Source organism: Cyprinus carpio, chromosome B5 (assembly GCF_018340385.1).
Source record: "Cyprinus carpio isolate SPL01 chromosome B5, ASM1834038v1, whole genome shotgun sequence".
Taxonomy (NCBI): Eukaryota; Metazoa; Chordata; class Actinopteri; order Cypriniformes; family Cyprinidae; genus Cyprinus; species Cyprinus carpio.
The window spans coordinates 6,344,981-6,368,472 of record NC_056601.1 but is presented as its reverse complement, the minus strand read 5'-3'; the positions used below and the strand labels follow the sequence as shown (position 1 = coordinate 6,368,472).

The 23,492-nt window shown below is 36.8% G+C and overlaps 1 protein-coding gene across 13 annotated transcripts in view; it reads left to right on the top strand.

The window, feature by feature from the left end:
• arvcfb (ARVCF delta catenin family member b) overlaps window positions 1-23,492 on the top strand; it is a 180,442-nt gene that overhangs the window by 126,495 nt on the left and 30,455 nt on the right. For 11 of the 13 annotated variants that reach the window (XM_042723928.1, XM_042723924.1, XM_042723926.1 and 8 more), the window contains 6 exons: window positions 5,346-5,848; window positions 10,198-10,381; window positions 15,315-15,432; window positions 15,919-16,090; window positions 17,583-17,600; window positions 19,042-19,113. In XM_042723928.1, the coding sequence (XP_042579862.1) occupies window positions 5,346-5,848; window positions 10,198-10,381; window positions 15,315-15,432; window positions 15,919-16,090; window positions 17,583-17,600; window positions 19,042-19,113 (1,067 nt within the window). The remainder of the gene's footprint in view (window positions 1-5,345; window positions 5,849-10,197; window positions 10,382-15,314; window positions 15,433-15,918; window positions 16,091-17,582; window positions 17,601-19,041; window positions 19,114-23,492) is intronic. The other 2 variants (XM_042723925.1, XM_042723931.1) reach the window with 1 other exon arrangement.

Sequence of the window (23,492 nt, the reverse complement as noted above, 5' to 3'; positions counted from 1 at the left end):
GGTGAAAAGTATTATATTGTAATGTAGAGCAGAATCAAGTTCTTATTTAGTACCAGTTTTGTTTTCAAATAAACCTGAGTTCATTGTTTTCACACATGCATTCTTCCTCTTGTGAAGTGGAATGTCATGCTAAAATACAGCGCAAAGCACACATAGCAATCAGTGTAGTCTGACTTGCGAACAAATTAATCTTGTAAGACTTTTATTATTAAGTGAATTAATAACTTGCAGCAGTGCCAGTGTAGTCGGACTCCCAAACATATCATTGCAATGAGTTGGTTGTTTTTAGTGAATTAAACATTTGCCGTGCTATTAGTATAGTCTGATTCCCGAACAAATGATTTGAATGAATTGTTTCTTTCTAGTGAATCAAACAGTGTAGTTCAGTTTTCGAAAGAATGTTGCTTATGAGCTTGTTCATTTTAGAGAATCAAAGACATATAGCACAACCACTGTAGTTCGTTTCCAGTAGAATGATTGTAATGAGTGGACTTTTTATGAGCACTTGCTGCTTAAAAGTATTAGATGCATCGCTAATGGAACTATTAAACAGTGTTTTTAGTTTTATTTTACCATTAATTTCAACATGAAGGCAATACATGTTTTTTTCTGTTGTTGTTTGTTTGTTTGTTTGCATGGTACCGATGGTATTTTGGGGCATTTCTATTTCTAAGTACTATACAGTATAACTGCAAAAGCACCTGTGTTTTTTTTTATTATTATTATTTATTGTGATTCGTGATTTATTTATAAAGCATTTCATCAGGTGCAGATTTGTCAAATGAAGTGAAAGATCTGTTTCTTTTTTTCTCACTTAAATCCACAAGTAATTGCTCATTAAAAGAGTAGAGTGAATGATTATTCAAATGAGTGATATCTCAGTACTGTGAGACTCTTGGAATAATATGATACTCTTGCAAATATGCTAATATTTTCCTCTTTTTTTCTATTCGGAGGCATAGGCATTTATCCAAAAAAATCTATAAATAAATAATTCAGAGAAAGGAAATGATGGCAGAACAAAATGGATGTAGTAATGGGCCCATAACTATCTGGTTTTTGCTGGCAACGAACAAAAAACACAGACACACATATTTCTGGAACATGAAGAACATTTGGCTCAATATCGAGGCATAGAATCTGTTGTAATAAGTTCAGAGCACCACATCTTGTGGAAGAGCATCACGTGTAGTCGAAGTGCTTTCATGTGCTATGAATACACTCGTATATACAATGACGGCAATTTAAATGCAAATCTTGACATTCCCATCGCTCAGTCCACAGGGTTTAGCATGCATCTGAACTGTTTAAGTAATTTCAATTTGCAAAGCCCTCTGTGTGTGTGTTTGTGTGTGAGGGAGAGAGAGAGAGAGGGGGAAAGAGATGAAACTATCTGTACAATGGCAGTGTTATGAACAATCGTTTTGAGCCCTCTTGTTGTCTCAAAGTGATCTTTTCACTCTGCACCTGACACCATTGTGGCATCTTTCTGATGAGTTCTGGCAGAAGCTTTTAGGCTGAAATTCATTATTTACTCTCATAAATAATACTGTTCCAAACCCATATTTTTTTCTTTTGTGGAGCAAAATTTGTCCAAAGTTATTATTCACTACTAATCTTCCTCTCCAGCGAGCTGTTAATTCCAAAACTGTAAACAGATGATAGAACACCATCTGATCATTCATTGTGATTTGTACCCCAAAACAAAAAGATGGATTCATTTATTGATACGATTCTTGACTTGAGTTTAATTCACTGATTCATTGATCCGGTGGTCACTGTGAAGTGTAAACTATGAATAGACAAGAGCTGTGTATCACAGAACAAAATAACCATATTCTGTAACCAAAAATAGGTGCCTTTCTATGTAAATGTCTGGCAGTGATGCAGCATGGAAGCTGCCTTTGGTTTTAGATACAGCATATGTCAACTCCTTTTTATTTCCAGTCTGAGTAAACCAGCAGCAAAAAGCTCAAATTACTGGTGAGTTTGAGAGTTTACAATCTGTTTTCTGGTGTATAAATTGAGGAATACCATTTTGTTTAAGCTGACCCAAACTTTTCAATTTCAAGATTAGTTTTGGGTGAAAAAAACTTAAAATAAGAATCTGCTGTAGAGTTATTTTTAGTTATCCAGTGCTTAGCTTGACTAGTGGATGGAAGAAACAGCAAGTCACTCTGTAAATCCTATTATACTTGGTCATACACACCATCGAATGTGAGTCATGTTTCCTAAGCATGTCTGCCCTTTCTATATTAGCTGCTCTGGTTAATTATTTGCATCAGCATGAGTCTTGGTGGGAAGAGTATTGAACGGTTTAACTCATGTAGAAATAATGTATCCTGAGTGCCAGCCGTGTTAATGTTGGTTTGCTCCCAACAGGTCTGGCACTGGTCCCCACTCAGACAATACATCAGTTAATGATTATTTCATCATTCTGACAATGAATGGCACTTGGATGGCATTTCCAAAGCTATAAAATGCTTGCAAATTAACCATGTGGTCAGTAACCACTCTCTTAATTTGCATGAAATCTGTTGGCATGTTGCAATAATAAAACAAAGATGATTGTAATGAATGATGACCAGAGCTGGCCTTTGCAGCAGTGTTCTGTGAACTGCAAACCGACTTGAACTGAGAACTAGAGAGTAGTAGTAGTTTATCATTATGTCAAAAGTCATTTCACTCAGTGGCCACCTAGGATATATGTACCACACTTACCATTTCAGTTTCTTCCATTAACATTTTCACAACTTAGACTGTCTCTGATTACATTTGACTAAACCATGACTGGCATAATTGGTCATATTTTAATTTATTAAAGGACTAAGTGCTGCTAGAGGAAAAAATATATTTAAGAAAATAACTAAGGAGGATAATTAAATTGAGGAAAACTTTTCCAAACAATTACATTAAGCCTGTTGAGCAACCAACATTTTTTTTTTTTTTGAATGGATTTGCTATTTTAGTCATGTTGTGCAAATTTAACAGAAAATATTTGTGACACTGTAAAATCTTTTTTGTTATTTTTGATTAATTGAATGTCCTTGAATTACTAATTTATTTTTCCAAATGCTACATTCTTTGTGTCTAGGAGGAGACATCTCACCTGTGACAATATGTTGTACCCCTGCTCTGTCATACATTCCTTTAGTGTGCTTAAACTCTTTTTCCATCTGGGACCAATCAGATGATGTGTTCCTCATGTACCATCATAGAGTTAATGCACCATTTCATGGCCATCATCTCATTTATGATGTCAGATGTATGAACTGCTCATTTAAAGCAATGCCATGTAACATCTTGCTGAGATTTCCTCCCTCTGTAATGTGCCCTCAAATCAAAGTTGCAGTACATAATTAACATAAAACTCTCATTAAAAGTGCATCCCTCACAACCGCCAACATTCTCAGCTGTGGCCCATTTTGTCAAGTCACACATCAAAGACTTTGTTCACACTGTGTGTAAATCCGATTTGTTTTTCAAATCCTGTCTTTAACAGTCTTTTCATAACAGTCTTTTTTGCACTGGCATTTTAGAAGTGATGAAATCTGATCACACACACATATATGTATATATGTATGTATGTATGTATAATATATAAGAATTGGAAATGTGATTTTTCCCTCTTGCTGTTCAGACTACAAGCAAAGGATTAAGATCTAAACAACATTTCTGTCAATAGTGGTGGCTTTATATTTGCACATTTGGTCCCTAGTGCTCTGAATTTCTTGTACACCTTGTTTTTCCCACCTAGAGTGAGATGAGTATAGAAAATGAGCTGGGAATGGAGAGAAAGAGTGATTGTGAGTAAGTGGCGCAGGGGTTTAATATTTCTATGCCAATTTAGGAGTACCACCGCAGGGACATCTCTGTTTTGTTCACACTGATAATGAAGCATGCTGAGACTCCTATCAGAGATTGATGTAACCTCTCTGATGTGTACAGCACAGCCCCAGACATGTTATTTCCAACTTCTTCGCTGTAGAGAACAAGCAATGTTGGAGTAAAATATCATGTGGGCTCATGAGAGCCTCCAGCTGCCTGCAGTCACTGCCGCAGAATAAGAATGTTCATGTTAATATAAGTTATCATAAATAACCCATATGGTATACAGTGATGATGACGTGTGTAGATTCTATTTGAATAACAAATAAAATCAGTTTCTACTTCATTCATTCTTTGAATTTGTTTGAAGTATTTTGTGTTATTTAATACACAGCTTCAAATGTAAGGCTGTGTATTGCTGAATAAAAATCTTACTGACCCCAAACTTCTGCATAGTAGTATATATCTTTTTTTTTTCTTTTTTTTTTTTTTAACACCGTTTCTCTTTAGAAGTTAAAATCAACCATTGCCACTTCAGGGTTTGTGTGATGCCTCCGAGAAATGCAAAATTCAGTTATTTGGAAACAGTATGTTTGAACACCACAAACAGCACTTTTTGGTCAGTTTCACCTCAGTTTTAATGAAATGATACAACAGCTAATTTCCAAGATGTCTGAAGTAGCAGGAAATGTTCCCACTAAGCATTTGTTTGCAAACGTATTTTCAGTCCGTAGGGCTCTTTTGTTGGCTTAATGTCACTCTATGTTGCATTAAGGCTTTTTTCCATCTGCTTAGGATTTTTATGCCTTTTCTTTTTGAAAGTGTGGTGAAGTATACCATGAAAATGTTCATTTACAATTTCTAAGACAGCACAGTGGCAACATAAACAGTTGTGTGCTACCAATAGTAAAAACATATGAATTGTATGTATTTCTACTGTAAATTTTCAAAGCATTATCAGTGTCATTTTACTATGAATATTTCAGAAATGCACATTGATTATTCCATTTCCTATCCCAACATATTGATTGCTTGCTTGTGACAGGGAGCTCTCAAAAAAGTCCAGAGCTGGGATTCTCCCAGTGGGAGGGATGCTGCTATTCAGATTACTCATAGTAGGGAAGCCATCCATCGCTCCCTACCCATCTGTCTCTCTTTCTCTCTCTCTCTTTGTTTCCAGTCTGTTCTATATTTGCTCTGGGCCATGCGGGCTCTCTGTTTTCCCTGATGCTGTATCCCATCCATCATTAATTAAAGAAAGAGAGAACATCACTGTGTCCTGACATACACAATTAATAGGGAAACAGCAGAAGTTTTTCTTATTGACGTGCTGTGGATTCTTTGACACCATGGTTAATAACTAAAGCAATCAGCTTTGTCTCTGTCTGTTGTACTTACTCCAAAACATATCTCAAATATAGAACTTTTCACGCTTTTCTGCTCTTTGTGTAGTGTTACTACCATTGGATGACCAATAAATTCTTTAAAATCTCTCTCTTTTTCTTCACTTGTTACAGAGGCTACGAGGACCCCATTGAGACTGAATTAATTGATGAAAGACACCCCTACATCCATGGTATGTACCCAGCACCTCTTGCCCAACCCGAGAGGGGCAGCTTGGCCAGTCTAGATCGCATGGGCGGCCGTCGTTCCCCCTCGATTGACAGCATCCGCAAAGACCCACGGTGGAGGGACCCCGACCTGCCTGAGGTCATCGCCATGCTAGGCCACCCCATCGATCCGGTCAAATCCAATGCAGCTGCCTACCTGCAGCATCTCTGCTATGAAAATGACAAGATAAAGAAGGATGTCAGGCAGCTGAAGGGGATCCCAGTGCTGGTGGGCTTGCTGGACCACCCTAAAGCTGAAGTCCATCGCAAGGCCTGCGGAGCTTTGAGAAACATCTCCTACGGCAAGGACCACGATAACAAAGTGGCCATCAAGAGCTGTGATGGGATTCCTGCTCTCATCCGTCTGCTGAGGAAAACCAATGACATGGAAGTTCGGGAACTTATCACAGGTATGATATGATAATTATATCCATCCGCTCTGTTCTGGAATTTAGCACTGTAATCATAAAAACAAAGGATAATTTGGTTCAAAGGATATTTTATTTTTCTTTAATTCATGCACATCAAACTGAATGTAAAGACATTTATTATTTTGTAATATTTATGATCATGTGACACTGAAGACAATTCAACTTTGCCATCAAAGGAATAAATTACATTTTAAAATGTATTAAAATAGAAAATAGTTGTTTTAAATGTAATATTCCACAATATTGCTATATTTTAGCAAGAGACTTACTGAAATATATATATTTTTTTTTATTTAATTTACCTCAACATTTTTAACAGTATTGTATAAATAGTCAGTTTTTGGGAACAAGGGTAAACATTTTAAGAATGCTAATCTAAAATTTGAGGCTAACGTGTTTATGGTGGTTATGGCAACTGGTCGAAATTCAATTCCAGATTCATCAGGCTTTCTTCTGTGTGACTGTCTGACAGAATATGATTATTTTCAGTCCAATGACAAAAATAACCTTCCATATTTTTTTTTTACCTTATCTGTACTAAATCTTCTATGATTCATTTATTTGTATTTTTCTCATTTCATCTAGTCAAGCATCCTACTAATACTAGCCATAGGCCTTTCTCCATGTTTTGTATGTTTAAATACTAGATGAGTCCAGGCTGATGTTGACTGAATCCAGGTCAGACTGCTGAGCAGGGACTTGACCTGCTGGGCTTTATGTGTCTCCTCCTGGGACCTTAATCCTTTGGCCTGGTCTCCACGACCTGACACACACTTACTAGAATGTAAAGAGAACGCAAAAGAGTTCTCCGGATTCAGACCGGACACTCAAGGCACAAAGACCAAAGACACATTTGCATGCATTCACAAGACATTTTATTACTGGAACATGGAATTTGTGTCACTGACAGACAATGAGGGATTTACAAGATCTTAAGGAAAAAATATTAATCGTAAACATCTGTGAATGAAATAATTATTAACACTCCCATTTTGGGGTCAGTACGATTTTTCATAATTATGCTCAACAGGGCTGTATTTGTATGATTATATTGTGAAATATACCATTTAAAATAACTGTTTTCTATTTTTAAATATTTTACAAATTCAGAAATTACTTATTTATATCAATGTTGAAAACAGCTGTGCTGCATTTTTGCTATATTTTTGTAGGTTTCTTTGATGAGGAAAGTTAAAAAGGACATTTATTTGAAATGTAATTTTTGTGTTTCTTTAATGTAACTTTGATCATATTAATACATCCATGCTGAGTAATTTCTTTCAAAAATTCTTACTGACACCAAACTTTGAATAGTAGTGTAAATGTTGAAACAATATTGAGTGCATATCTTTCCTCTACTAGGGTTTGGTGAAGCTACTGAGAGAGATTTTTTCTGGTAATAACATTGACTGATGGTTCTCCAGACCAGGCATTCAGTTTTTTCACAGATCATGAAAAAAAGTTTCTGGTGTGTGAAATACCTGAGTGAATCCTGGAGTGTGAAGCAGTGACGTACAACAGCTCCGCAGCCTGCCTCAATGATTAACTTTACAGCACACAGTTGCTTTTAGTTTTAGTTAAAAATAGCTATTTTCAGCAGGATGGAGGGAATAAAGTGTGTCAGTTCCAAACCGAGCTCAGGACAGCCTTATGGTTTATCTGCAAGGCCCCTATAAAAACACTGCCCTTGCAATAGTCTTTCAGCAGCCTGGAAAACTGGGAATGTTTATTCTACAATTAAAAATAATTGCAGGGTTTTAAAAATAGCTCTTAAATACCATGGTTGGTACTCGTCAGCAGCACTTATTTGCACCTCAACCAAGAAACTTATTGTGTGGATATTGCTAGTACTTTTTTCTTTCTGTTCACTTTTTTTATTCTACTTCAGAAGTATTTGATTAGAATTTTTCATCAACTTTTCCACTTTTCAGCATTATTTTTAATTAAACTGTCTGGTTTAATTTGTTGACCCTGTGTCAGATGTTCTTCACGCCCTGTGAATATTTAGTTGTTCATATTAATATTTTTAAATTAAGGTGGTCAAGACTGATACAACTTCAAAGCATCATAATTTCCTTTTTTCTTTTTTTCCTTCTTTTTGAGCTCTCAAGTTTAAATGTTAAAAGTCTTTTGAACTAAATTATTATTTAATTACAACCAACCAGCTATAGCAGTGTGTTTATACCACTAGCCATGAATCTCCGTGTTTGCGTTCTGTATCTTTGCATCTGCACCAACTCCCCATCTCGCCCTCATTCACTCTTTCTCTTTATTTTCTGTCTGTTTTGCTCTGATCAAGCAAGTTTTTAGAAGAAACTGATTTTAGGCATACTTCCTATTTCCATAATCCTTACTATATGACTCCGTGTTTTGGGCACATTCCAGACATTGGACATTTGGAGCTCTTTTTCACTGGCGGAGCAAAAAAGACAAAGTAACTGGCACCATTTTATCAAATTACATTACATAGAGGCATTTAGAAATATAATTACTAACTGTCAGTGTTTGACTCTGTTTCCTTTTGGACTATATAAACCATTTTGGTACTGTGTTGAGTCTCACAGTCTGAGTGATTGCTTGTTCTTGTGTGGATTACTGTACTTGCGTACTTATGCAGAGGTCTCCTCAAATCAGCTGGTTATATATGAAAAAAAAAGAAATGCAATGACATTAGAAAAAGGACACAAAACATATTTGTTCAGAAATTTCAGAAGTCCAGAATACAGTGGCATTTCTGAGATGATTACCTCGTTTACCGTTCTTTCCCGTTTCTTTCTCTCTGACTCAGCTGTCCAATCAGTGTATGATGAATGGCAGGGGGCAGGATGGGACTGTAATAGCCCTAAGTGAATGGCCTGTTAGAACAGCATGTCTGCTGCTCCCAGAAAATTGAATTAGCTGGAAGGCTCCAATGACAAGCAGGAAGGAGTAAACTCAATCAGGCTGCACCTCTTGCAAGGTTCAGCTTCCCTCATGTGGGTTTCATTGGCTCCTTCTGTATTAGATTTGTGGGATATCCAGGAACCTGCAAAAGATGCCAGGAGAACTGAGCAGTTCGGACACTAGAGCTCTCTGAAATAACACTGTAATGTTCCGGTATAGTGTGTGCTTTGTACAATTAATATATATATATATATATATATATATATATATATATATATATATATATATATATTAAAATTTCATATAAACATTAAGATAACCTTTATATTAGCTCAACTGGTAATAGATCAGTGTAAAAGCATGTTGTAATCAACAGTTATAATAGCCTTTGACTGCGTCAACCTGCTCCAGTTTTTCTGCCTCCTATTAAAGCCAATGAAGTGAAGTTAATCAGCATGTGCTATGTATAGACCTCTACATCTCCTCTGACTACAAGCCCATCTGACACAATAACACATGCACGAGTGCATGAGCTGGCCGGTAATGATCCATGCTCCTTAATGTTCCACTTTACCAAATAGACATTCCCACATTCGGCAAGGGCCATGTATACGGCGTCTGTTATCAGGACTTTAACCAGGGTCTAATGGCCATTCAGCGCCTAAGAGGTGATGGCAATGGAGCCTCCTCGCAGATGGAAGTACAAATTTGGTTATTATCCGAGGGTAAATAGGTTTATTTTGGTGGTTAATAGAACCAGAGCCTACTTTACACAAAGCTGTGACGTGTTTATAGACCTCTTGTCTCCTGTTGGAGTTTTTGTGAGCAGAAATGAATCTGGAGGTAATTGCTGAGCGAGAAGAACATGGAGTGATGATGTGTATGAAGGGCAGAAAAAACAATTCCGAGTTGTATAAGGATGTACATTTGTTTGAGTTTGTAGTAAACTATGCTATTTCTGTTTTTAGCGAGAATGACCTGTGGTCCTGGTTTTTACTAACCCAAGAAAAGGCTGTTTATTTATTCACTGTACATTTCCAAGGGTAGCAGTAGCTGTATGGGGCTTGCCAAGTTAATAAAACAAAGGCCAGTCTCAACTCTGTAGGCGTATATATGTACTTCTGCTGGCTTATAGAACAAGCTTCTCTGTTTTAATATCTAGAAAATAACAGCCTGGCCCCTTCACGTTCTCTTTACTCTGAGCAATTTTTCTCAAACTTTGCTTTTCCTTTCCTTTTTTCCTGTCCAATCCTTCTTAGTCGTGGTCTGTAATGGAGGTTCCTGTCTGAAAACTCAGAATCAATGATTTTGTAATGCGTGGTGTGTCAACAGATCTAACAGTGCTGCCACTTTTTGTTTGTAGCTCTCGTGTCATTTTAAGAAGTGTAACAGGTCTTTTTTCTTTTCCTGTTTCTTTTCTCTCTCTGTCTTATTCCACCTGTTAGGAACACTTTGGAACTTGTCGTCCTATGAGCCACTGAAGATGGTGATAATTAACCACGGGCTTCAGACGATGACTAACGAGGTCATTATCCCTCATTCGGGCTGGGAACAGGAGCCGAATGAGGATTCAAAGCCACGAGATGCAGAGTGGACCACCGTCTTCAAGAACACATCAGGATGTCTAAGGTACACTGGTCTGATTGAAAGCATCCTCCACATCCTTGTCAGCTGACCTAGTCTTAATGACAATGAAACCTCGTAATGGTCTTTCGGTTTTTGCAAGTCTAATTTACTCACGCCCATGTCATCCAAGATGTTCATGCCTTTCTTTCTTCAGGCGAAAAGAAATAAAGGTTTATGAGGAGAACATTCCAGGATTTTTCTCCATATAGTGGACTTCAGTGGGAGCCAACAGGTTGGAGATCCAAATTGCAGTTTCAGTGCAGCTTCACGTGATCCCAGCTGAGGAATAAGGGTCTAGCGAAATGATCTGTCATTTCTTAAAAAAAAAAAAAACATTTATAAACTTTTTAACCACAAATGCTCGTTTTGCACTAGCCCTGCAATGCGTATGCTTGGCATCACGCATTACATCATCACATTGGAAAGGTCACGTGCAGTTAGTTTTGCCTGTGTACTTCGGTTCAAGAAGGTAGGGTATAGGGCAAAAAACTCCATCTCATTTTCTCCTCCAACTTCAAAATTGCCTGACATCATTGTTTTACCATTTTAAAGTTTGTCTTTCTTTACACATTCGCTTTGTAAACACCAGGTTGAAACTTCCTTCTACATCGAGACCTTTCCAGTGTGACTACAAAATGCATCACGTCAAGCTAGTGCAAGACGAGCATTTGTGGTTTAAAAGTATAAAAAATGTTTTTTTGTTTTTTTTGGTAGATAAGACATTTATTCCTCAGCTGGGATCGTGTAGCGTCCTTTAAAGCTGCACTTGAAACTGCAGTTTGGACCTTCAACCCGTCGGCCATCATTGAAGTCCACTAAATGGAGAAAAATCCTGGAATGTTCTGGTAGTGAATTAAGATGATCATCCTTTAAGATGATCTGTCTTTTGTTATGTTATGTTATTTTAGTATTCTTTATTGTTTGTTTCAGCTTCATTTCAATTAATAAAACTTGATTTTTAATAGCGTACATTTTAGTTAACAATGACAACTTTGGTCTCTCTTGTGTTTAACTCATTGTTATACTGCCATATATTGCTTGATATGGTTCATGTGCACTAGGGGTAGAATAGCAGATCTTATTGTTTAGGATTGTGGTCATCATTTCTGCCTATGGGGGAAACAGCAGTTAAAATGAGCTTTTGCTTTATAGAGAGGCAACCGATAATCGATCTATATGGAAAACAAAAGCAGGAAAAGATGATTTTGTATAGATTATATTTTTGTCAATTAACAAGTTCAAAAATCAATAGCCTCTGTCTGTTCTATATTTAACCATTTTTGGTATTATGTTCCGAGCCTCTCTGTAGAAACTGATCCTCTCCTCTGGGGGTCATTCTAGCAGCACAGCTTTTGATTAAGATATCCAGTCACTAAAGGGCTTTATATCTCCATGGTTACCATGCATCTTGCCACAATAAATGGAGTCTGTTTTTTGTTTTTTTCCCTTGCACCCACTCCTGAGAAAATTGCTGTGTAAGAAGGGACCAGGGTGATTCTGTTCTTTGCCTTTCTTTTGCAAGGAAATGTTCTTTTTTTTTTTATTCAGTGTGACCTTTGCCTGGCTCAGCAATTATAAATGAACATTTGATCCATGAATAATAATAAATGTTTTAAATCTCTAGCATAAACTGTTACGCCATGTCAAAACCCATTAGAATGACTCATCAGATCATGAAATGCTCATCATCAGGTTGTGTTATAGTGCCATGATGGTGCCTACAGTGATCCTTCCTTTTCAGGATTCACATATTGTTGTTGCACTCTTAACACTGTGGCATTAAACCAGTTTATTCTTGCCTTGTTTGGCTGTGACTGTCCTTGTTTGACCTACAGACTTCTGTGGCTGTTGTGGATAAGCCTCAGCACACAGGTCTGATTGTCTAAATCAGCTTGCTAGCAGCAGAAGCAGGTCAGTGTAATTCAGTTTCATGACCTCAAGTGCTCTCTTTAATCCTTTATCTTGTGATTGCATGAGTAGGTACTTCGAACACAGTGTTGTCTGCTTTGTCATAAATTTGCAATTATGATACATTTGGTGTATCATGCTAAATTATGATATTGTTGATTAGATCAGTGGTTTTTCAGAAGCAGGATTTGGATGCTACACAAATTAACTTCAGAAATTGTATGTGGTATTGCATTTAATTCCTCCCTCTCTTCTCTTATTTGAGCTGTGTCCTGTGTTGTGTGTGAGCTCAGCGCTGAAGCTCCGCAGGGACGGGGCTGTGTTTCCACCCTGTGTTTTCTCTTTAGCAGCCAGGCCTCTAATCTCCAGCTGCTGCTGCTGCTGGTTGTGCTGCAACCCACTGGGCCAAGTCCAGCTTCTGCTTGCTTCTGTGTGTGTGACTCTACCTCCCTGCCCTCATCTGTTCCTTCTCAATCTCTCCCTCTGCTCCCTTTCCTTTCAAGTATACCGCTTTATGAAACACACTTTTTTTGGAAGTAGACCTACTGGATCTCTGATATCTGCAAAATTTAAAAATTTAAATATGAAGCATGGACATTATTAGGTCCCTCTTTATATTAGGTGCCCTTAACTACTTGCATCAAAAAATGCACCCTAAATGTAAGTACAAGGCCACCTAATATAAAGTGGGATGCATTATTGCTATATTTAATTTATGTATCTATTACTGATTGAGTTTAAGCTGAATTCAACTAATATTGTTCTTGATGCTCAAGAAACATTATTGTCATTATTGAAAAGAGTTGTGCTGCTTAATATTTTTTGTGGAAACCGTGATACATTTATTGGGATTGCTTGATGAAAGCATTTAGATACAGTTTTTTTTGCAATTAATTAATTAATCAGAAATGTCTTGTTTCCATGTATCATAAAGCAAGCCAAATCCAGTATTGGTCGTCCTCTTTCTCTTCATTTTAAAGAGGAGCATTGTGAACCTCCTTATCTCTCTTTAGCTCTTTTTCCTTTGCCAAGGCTCTCACTGGCTATTGCCCTGTGACAGGTCAATCGATGTGATCAGGTTAACCAGTGCCTCAGCGGGTCTAAAGCTTGTATCAGGGAGGTACAGCCATCATGGCATCATGTGTTTCCATGCGCTGCCACCTCTCAGCAGGTCATCGCAGACATGCGGTTGTGCACAACGCCACTCCATCCTCATCCTGTCTTTTTAGCCTCAGATCAGCCTGTATCCATGGAAACTGTATCCAGTGACATCTGTTGCCTAGTAAGCTGCTCAGAGGCAGAGTTTTGTTTCCTGTCTCTCTTCGACAGAGGGAAAGCACCCTTTATTTATTTCTTTGCTCATTGGGACAAATGTGCACATTTGTAATTCTTGATTAAGTTGTGCATCCATGTCCTGTTTGTATTTGAGATTTTTGAAGGTTTTAAAGGTCTTAAAAGGTGTTATGTTTTACCCAAAAAAATTGCTGTAAAGTTACTCATCCTCAGGCTATCCAAAATAAAGATTTGGACTCTCATTGTGATGGCACCCATTCACTGTGAGCGAGTGATGTAATGCTAAATGTCTCCAAACCTGTTCTGATGAAGAAATGAACTCATCTACTGTACATCTTGGATGGCCTGAGGGTGTGTAAATTTTAAAGTAAGTAAAGTTATATTTTTGGATGAACTAGAGCAGAGCTAAGCGGTGAAAGGTTTTCAGTGACAGTATTTCAAGGTTATAATCTCTTCTATCAGTCAAAGAATCATACATTCCTGTTATCGTTACATGCAAAAATATTTTATCATTTTTAATTAAGATAATTTATTTAAAAAATACCTGCACATTCATTTATAATAAGTTATTTGCCTGTCATCTGTGTAATTCCAGCTTGAAGTGCCACCAAATAATATATTACAAGTATTTGTCAATTAAATTTTGATACAATATTATATCTTGGATTCTCAAACTGTTTAAGGTGCAAGAGATTGCAGGCAGTATTCAGTATTGTGCTGACTGTCCTTCAGGCATTAGGGAGGAAAAAGACAGGTAGCTGTAAAAACGCAATCCATCTCTCTTATATCTGGACTGCTGCCACAACAGATGTACAGCTGGAAAATGTTACATCCCATATGGGTGTTATACTGCAAATGGGTTTAAATTTCTTCTGCTAGAAAGGGACCCATTTGTTTGGCAGGGTGCTAGTTTAATTTATGTTTTCTGCAGTTGTCGTTTGATAGTGATGACTCTGGAGTGAAGCTTTTTTATGGATAGGATTTTAACACTGCAATTTAGTTACAAAAAAACTACAGCTTGAACAGCTGGTAGGAAAGAAATTTCAGGGTAACGGATGAAGAACCCAGATGGCTCCTGGTGCCTTCTTGGGCTGTGAACACATCTGACGTTCTTTTCATTTTTCTTCTGTAATGTTAACCATGTACATTTTTTTAATTGGTCATTTTAGCGGGTCTGAGATCAGAATGAGGATTGAATGTGGGTTTAATTGGATTGGGTGGCTGTATATTGTTCATCATACACTTCCAAACAAAAATCAGTGAATTACCGCAATAAAATATTTATAATATAATCACAAGGCAATGTCTGTGTCTATATGATTTCACCTTATTGTCAAGCTTTTATCAGTCTCATTCTAGTGAATCAATTTTTAGTCTATTTCTAGTGAATCCAACAATTTTAAGTGACTTTTGTTTAAATTTATATATTACATATATATTATAAATTACAATAATTGTGTATTATTATAACAATATAATGTCTATTTTTACATATTTCAAAGATATTGGTACAGTTTCTTAACTTCATATTGCCAGTAGCTGGTATCTTGTATCCAACTACTTTTACAAGAGCAGTTTGGCTAAAGTTGAACTACTTCAATTATGATTAGCTTGTAGCTTGGCAAATTACAGTTTCAAAGAAGCTTCCTCAACAAAATCTTTTAATGTGTCAGCTTATGATGTATAATTAGTTCAAATTACTTATGCTTACACATGCTTTTGCTGTTTGCCATAGGAATGTGAGCTCAGACGGTGCAGAGGCGCGCAGACGGCTGAGAGAGTGTGAGGGGCTGGTAGATGCCTTGCTGCATGCACTGCAGTCAGCTGTGGGAAAGAAGGACATGGACAACAAAGTGAGTGTCTTCAGCCGAGAGAGCAACTGGAGCCTGTTTCTATCATTGTTTTCTGGGTTTAATTTGCATTTGGTATGTCGCATGCAAAAAAATTCACATGCAAACCCAGGCAAGTGATCAGGACCAGAATGTAAAACAGAGGGGTCTTGTGTCATCCTAAAGTTTTTTTTTTTCATTGCAATAATGACTACCTGGCTGTCACATATTACCCAGCTATTTCTATGATAAATATCTGAATTGACAAAAATATAGATTGCTTGTAAGTAGTTGTATTATGAGACATAAAACCAGTGCAGCTATGCAAGTAATCACTTGCCTGGCACAGCGTCCAACTATACAGTTTAGTGGTCGTTATACACAAATATTTGACCATACAATACCATTATTATTATTATTATTTTTGAAATAATATTCTTTAGCAGACAAATGGTCACTTTTTCCAAAATGCCTGTATAAAAGTATATTCTCTCTCTTGCTGTCTCTTAGTCTGTGGAGAATTGTGTTTGCATCATGAGGAACCTGTCTTACCACGTGCACAAGGAGGTTCCAGGCGCTGAGAAGTTCCAGGATCCCTCAGCTCTTCAGGGCCCCGGCTCTGCTGGCACTCAGAGGAAGAAGAACGATGATGCAGGCTGCTTCGGAGGGAAGAAGGCCAAAGGTCATTATTGAATTCTTCTTCATCTCATCTATGTGCTTTATACTTCTAAAACAGTGATGACCACTGAGCCTTGATCATCAACAGCCAGATGCTTCCATCACCGGCAGGTTCACAGAGAGCAGTATGATCCTAGCATACACACAACATCATAAATAGCAGTGCAGGCAGATACTGTAATAGGAAGCTAAATGATGATTAATGTTGCCTGCGGCTCATGATTCATAACTGGAGTGTGTGTCTGGAGTATCAATGTTGAATCAATATTCATTTTTAAATGGATGTGGGTGTAGGTTCACTGTGTGTGTTGTTATATGTATGAGTTGAATCCATTCTTCGAAACACTTTGCTTTTAAACTGCTGAGTGTTGTTTTGTCTTTACATAATGCCAAGAGAGCTGATTCAAGGTTTTTATCATTTTCTTGTAATATTTGTCCAGATTTGTTGCTCTCTTTTATATGAACTGATGTGAGACTTCTTAAACACATTGATGACTTCAGTTAGTGAACAGACCTATACAGGAACTCAATAAACAGTGCGAAGGAGAAAAAGCAAGAATGTGGGTAAACAGCAAATATGACAGCATTGATGTCATGCTGTGCCTCATGGACCTTTTTTAACGAGGTTTGTTTATCTGTCAGCAGCCCTGGAGATGTACTTTGAAGATGCAAGTGACTTATATTTAAACCAGAAAATGCCCTTAATAAGCATTAAGGGATGTTTTCCCATTGAGCTATTTGGAAATTTCCCCAGCAAAATCTTACCTGATTTAAAAGGCATAATTTAGTTTTGCATATGAAACTCTTGATACTTTCACTATAAACACATAAAAGTTTAGGTTGCCGTTTTGGTTTACCACAAACTAAAGCAGAACATTTCTGCACCATGCACACACGATTGGAAGTTGGTTTATTCTTAATTATTTGAATATGTTCATTAATGTCATTTAAATTACAATACCATTCAAAAGTTTGGGGTTTAGAAAGATATTATTTTAAAAAATATATATATATATTCCTATTTAGTAAGGACACATCAATTCGATCAAAATCAGTAAATCACAGTTTCCACAAAAATATTAAGCAACACAACTGTTTCCAACATTGAAAACAATAAGAAATGTTTCTTGAGCAGCAAAACAGAATATTAGAAAGAATTCTGACCATAGAAGACTGACTAAGCTAATGCCCAGTATAGCAGTCCTGCAGCCACACTGAGAATACAGTAATACATTATGAATTGTACTGACAGCATTGTGAAGTGCAATGATGCATGAAATCTGTGAATATACTAAGATTCTTGTAACCATTTAGTGAATTTGTTGAAAAAGCTGCTCCTTTCTGGAACCTTTAAACTCTCTCCTTTCATTTTTAAGTGGTTCGCAAATAAGTTCTGTCTCCTTTAATACATACACTCTCTGAATCTCCTTTCTTCTTCCCTGCTTGCTTTTTTTTCTCATTGGTCTTGCTGCTGTTCCTGCATTGGCTAACTGTAGAGGAATGGTTTAATCAAGGTGAGTGTCTCTTCCTGCTTTTCCTCTGTCTGTCAGTTTCTCTCAGCATACACTCACAAAATGCCTCCCTCTATCTTCATCAGAATAAACGTTTCATCGCTTCCCCTCTTTCACTCTTTTGCCTTCCATTCTTAAACGACTGGCCAGTGTTCCTCTACTCAAGGAAATGTCAAACCTGTGCCAATTTAGCTGGTTCAAAGCCCCTTTCAGCTGGCATAGATGTCTGTGTGTGTGCTGTTATCTGTTAACGAAGCCTGGCTTTTGCTTTCTGTCCTTTTGCCCATTGCTGTAAAGGGATAGTTCTTCGAAAAATGTCACCATTTACTCACTCTCATGTTGATCCAAACCTGTATGATTTTTTTTCTTTTAGAAAACACAAAAAGGAGATGTCAGGCAGAATGTTCACATTGTCCTTTTTCATAATGAAAAAGATTGTTGACCCAGCGCTAAAAATGACAAAACATAGTGCGTGTTCAAAGTGTTCTGAAAACATGCAATAGCTTTGTTTGCCAAAAAAATCATATTCCTATTTGGATTTTTGTCTTGTTTATTAGTTATAATCTTTAAATAAGATACATTTACATGAGAAGCAACACTGCATAAGATTTTAAGACTTGTTGTCATTAATTTACTGGCAAATTTTGAAAAGAGATTTTTGCCTAAAAATCTGCCAGAATCTTGCCAATATCTCAAACAGTGTAAACTCATCCTGGATTGTTACAGAAAAACAAGTAAAAGAGACTTAATTCTAATTTAATCAATTTAATTAATTAATTTAGATATTTAATTTTCATTAAAAATCTTCCTCTCCACTGCAGAGATGTACATATTCACATTTGGTGCATCATGATTGGGTTACACTTTGTGCCATTTTTAGCAATTCACCAAATTTTAATATGCGCATACATAATTTGCACAAATAAGATAAGAAAAAATGGCTTTGGTGTTTGTCTTAAGTGATATTATGGCTTCAGAACACTTGAAATGCATCGTGCGAGTCATATGGACTATTTCTAAGATGCTTTCTGTTTTTTTGGAGCATGTCAAATATGTTTGGAACAATATGAAGGTGAGTAAATAATGGCAGAATGTTCATTTGTAGATGAACTATCCCTATGACATGTTCTCTGTGTGTGATAGTGGTCTTCATTACTTCGCTCTGTTATAGACAGTTGTCCTCCATGACAAAGGCTCTGCATTTTTAATGAGGGTTCCCGCTCTTGGGAGCTGGTGTCAAGAGTTTGTCTCTGCATATCTGTGTAGTACCTAGATTTATGTGTGGCACGTCTGTGACTGTGTGTGTGTGTGCGTGCGTGTGCCTGAGACTTGGGCCTACTTGACATTTTCATAACAGTAAATTCCGTCTCTCATAGAATGGCACTTATAACTGCTCTTTCTGTCTCGTTCCCTCATGTTCTCTCTCTTACCCTTCTTCACTTAGGGAGGAAAAATGGAGAGCATAACAAAAACTATGACACATTGGACCTACCCAAGCGCACAGAACCCACTAAAGGTATGTCTTCTTTTGACACCACAGAATTATTACATCTTTAAGCTGTCACTCTTTTGAAAAAGGGACAGGAAAAGACCCAACTCTTTGGTATCTCTCAAAAAGAAATACCAAAGTATCTTTCCCCGGGCGCCGCAGCAATATGGCTGCCAACTGCTCCGTGTGTGTGTTCACAGTGTGTGTTCACTACTGTGTGTGTGCACTTGGAGGAGTTAAATGCAGAGCACATATTCCAAGTATGGGTCACCATACTTGTCCATATGTCATTTCTTTCTTCTTCTCTTCTTCTTTTAAAAGAAAAAATCTAGTTATGAAAAGCAGGTACATTGCTTTAAGGAAGTGAATTCTATCCTCTGGATTCCTCTGGGAATCCCAGGTATCAGGTAACAGTGCTCTTCTTCCTAGGCCTTTTATCATTATGACAAACACAGCCGTAATCCTCAGTAGCAGAGTGCTAAATACAGTGTGTTTTAATGCGATTGATATCCCTGACTAAGTTTATACCAATAGAATGAGGCTGATTTACCCTTAGAAACAGGCCAGATTGAGACCTGTGCTGGGTTGAACCATCTGTGTGTAAGAGATGCTCAGACCTTTAGCTTGTAATTGTCTGCAAATTAATCATAAGGGACAATTTATACGAGACATGTTGCAATGCAGTGAAACAAAATGGGGGTCTTGAGACTAGACATGCTGAAAAACATCAGTCCATGTGGCAATGGTCGAAGATGTCCGTCTCTGTTTACACCCACTGAACAGTCATCAGGGAGCCACTCAATACCTCTTTCCTTCTGACTGACTGATCTAAGATCATTTTACCTCAGAGCTCCACTTAGTGAGAGAGGAAGATGTTTTATTGAGGCTCATTTTTTATGTATTACTATAGATGAGCCACAAAAAGAGATGAAAAATATATAATTTTTAGATGACCTGTTTTTTTTTCTGTGAGGCTTGTGAGGACATCCTATTAAAGAAGAGAAAGACTGTTTACTGATCCCCCACTCACGAGACGACCATCATTGTGTGTTTTCGGGGTTTAAAAGAGAAAAATGACAGTGAATAAATAGGAAAAATGTGAAATCAAATGTAGTTATATAGTTGTAGTAGAGTGGTCCAAATGTGTTTGCTGGTGGAATGTTTTGCTTGGCAGAGAAAAAAACAGTAGCTCATGCACAAACCCACGAGGAATATACAGAGTTTGCTGAATTTTGATTTGGGAAAAAATCTACTAATTTATATATATATATATATATATATATATATATATATATATATATATATATATATATATATATATATATATATATATATATATATATATATATATATATATATATGTATATATATATATGTGTGTGTGTGTGTATATATATATATATATATATACACATATATATATATATATATATATATATATATATATATATATATATATATATATATATATATATATATAAAATAGCTAATTAATATATTTAGTCATATAAGGTTTGAAACTGAGAAATAGAAAATAAAACTAAAAAATTTAAACTAGAGCACTTATACCACAGTTCAAATGTACTTTTTTAAAGAAAGAAATTCATATTTTTATTTAGTAAGAATTCATAAAATTGAATTAAATCAAAAGTGACAGTAAAGCCCTTTTAATAAATGCAGCTCTTTTAAACTTTCTGTTCATCGCAGCATCCTGAAAAAAAAATGGATCAGTTTTCACAAAAACATATAAAAAAGAAAACCATTATTTTCAATTGTAATAGTATTTCGCAATGTTGTGTAAGGATTAAAGAACCTGAGATACTTTGATCTCCTGAGAAACCGACAATACAAACATACACGGGCATATTCGAGACACCCCACAGAGTGGAGGTGCAGGAGACCTCCTTCCCTTCTGGCCATTTGTTTCATTTTAAATCCCTTCACCCATGCTTCCTTCTACTCAATCTGCTCAAAATGATAACATGAAAATGTCAATGCAAGTGAACTAACAGTCATGTATAGTATCATTTGAAATGTCTCAGTGCAACTGGTACAATGGTCTCAATCTTACAAAAGTAGATTAAAAGATAATACAGATCCTAAGAGTTAAGAGATATTTTGCCTACTGTAATGGGAGTGCCCCTTCCCAGGGTCCTCCATGTAAATTACCTTCTGTTCCCATTGAGTTGTAAAACCACCCAGGCTTGGGACCTGAGTTAATGCAAATTCCTATTGTTAGTTACTGTCTCCATCTCGGGGGATGTTTGTCTTGGTCTGGGGTATTTAAACGATTGCAGCAAAAGGATCAGGGCCTTCTGTAGCCAGAATGAGCCCTTAGCATGAAGTGTGTCCACACACTTCATACTTATGTATTTTTCTAAAAGTCAGGTATGCATCTTTTACTCTTAGATTCACCTTTGAGAATTTGATGTCTTGTATTGATTTGATATCTCTGAATTGGCTATGTAATTGGCATAATACTTACCTGACTGATAATAAATTGTTACATTTGATTTACTCTGAGTTACTCTGAAATTGTTTCCTCAAGTAGATTAAGTGAAGGCTATGTTTCCGCAAATCTGCGTCCAGGGTTAAGTGCATACTAAAACTCAGGCTAGATGGAGCATGGGGCACATCAGGTGAGGTTTTAGATTTCTGACTAACCGCTTGACTTTAGTTAAGTTGTACTCAGTTGCAGTAACTATGGGGGGCTAGTCGGAGCACTGGTCATAACCGCTGGTTATTGTCTCAGCTTTAATTAAGTTGTACGCAGTTATATAACTGTCGGGGGGCTAGACAGGTAGTGCTAGCATAACCGCTGATTATTGTTTGAGCTTTATTTAAGTTGTACGTAGTTAATCTTAACTATCGGGGCTAGACAAAGAGTACTAGCATAACCTCTGATTATTGTCTCAGCTTTAATTAAGTTGTACATAGTTATATGACTGTCGGGGGGGCTAGACAGATGTGCTAGCATAACCGCTGATTATTGTGGTGAGCTTTAACTAAGTTGTACATGGGTAACTGAGGGGGACTAAAGGAAAATACTATTTCAAATATGGTAGGTATGGGTAACCTATTAAACAGTATTAGTCATAACCTCTGACTACTGTTTAGACTGGCGAGTTTGTGATCGTGGGGCACACGTAGAAGAACGGCCGTCGTGGGGCACCCTGAGCGACATAGATTCCTAATGAATGAGTAAATATAAAGTAAAGAGTTAACTAGAATAATCCAATGTCAGAATAATAATAATAATAATTAGAGACAGACAATTAACCAATTTGCCTTTCAACCTAAATTCGAGGTCATACTAAAATGGAGTCAGATGAAATATTAAAATGGAGTCAGATTAGAATTGGATTTAAATTGAATAACTCTACGCACTGAAAAGACCGAATGCGCAAGAAACCTTCAGCCAGCACCGGATACCTTCCTTGGACCGAGTGCCTGGACCTTACAGTTGTTGGAAAAAATATTTCACAATATTACTGTTATTTCATGATATTATACATATCAAATACATGCAGCATTGGTAATCGTAAGAGACGTCTTTTAAAAATATTCAAACATCCTACCAACCTCAAAACTTTAAACAGTAGTATACGTTTCTGCAATATTTAGGTTTAAAACTCTTTAGTACATCTTGACTCTATAGGTGTTGCAATCCTGCAGAAATCTGCAGAGGTCTCTGTGGACACAGAGTGTGTGTGAGAATGTTGATGCATCCGTGTGAGAATGTGCTGACTATTGCAGAACTCAACAAAGCCATGTTTGTTTTTGAGTGTGTGTCTACTGGTGTGTATTTTCAGTTTGCTCACACAGCTTTGAGACCAGTTGACCTTCCAGATACAAACAACAGTCACATATTACTTAAAAGTTTCAAAAAGGCCCTGTTCTCGCAGAATGTTGTAGAGTAAATAATGGATGCCGGTCAGGAGCTTCCTAGGAACAGTTTCATAAAGTTGTCAATAGCATTTCATGTCTCTCTTTAATTAGCTTCTTGCTCATTAACATTCAAAATGGGGATTATATTGGAACTGAATAATACATTTTTGTGGTTTATCAATGTAAGCTGATTTTTGCTTTTTAATAGCTCAAGTCAAGCAAGCAGATGAGTTTTTAAAAAAGTGTATTTATTTTTTGTTCTTTCTTGTGCCACATGTTATATTTAAAGGCTGGTTCGCTTCAACAAATTAAAAAAAAGACTCCTGATCCACTTAACATATTATATTTTTTGTTAAAATGTTAAAAGACACATTTTTTTAAACAGGAAGATCAAGGACGTTTGTAATGCCAATTGACTCTGTATTTCTAACCCATTATATTCTATAAAAAATGCTTCTGATGGAGACATAAGGGTATTTATTTATAGGCCTCTGAAAGCACTGGGCTTTGTTTTGGAC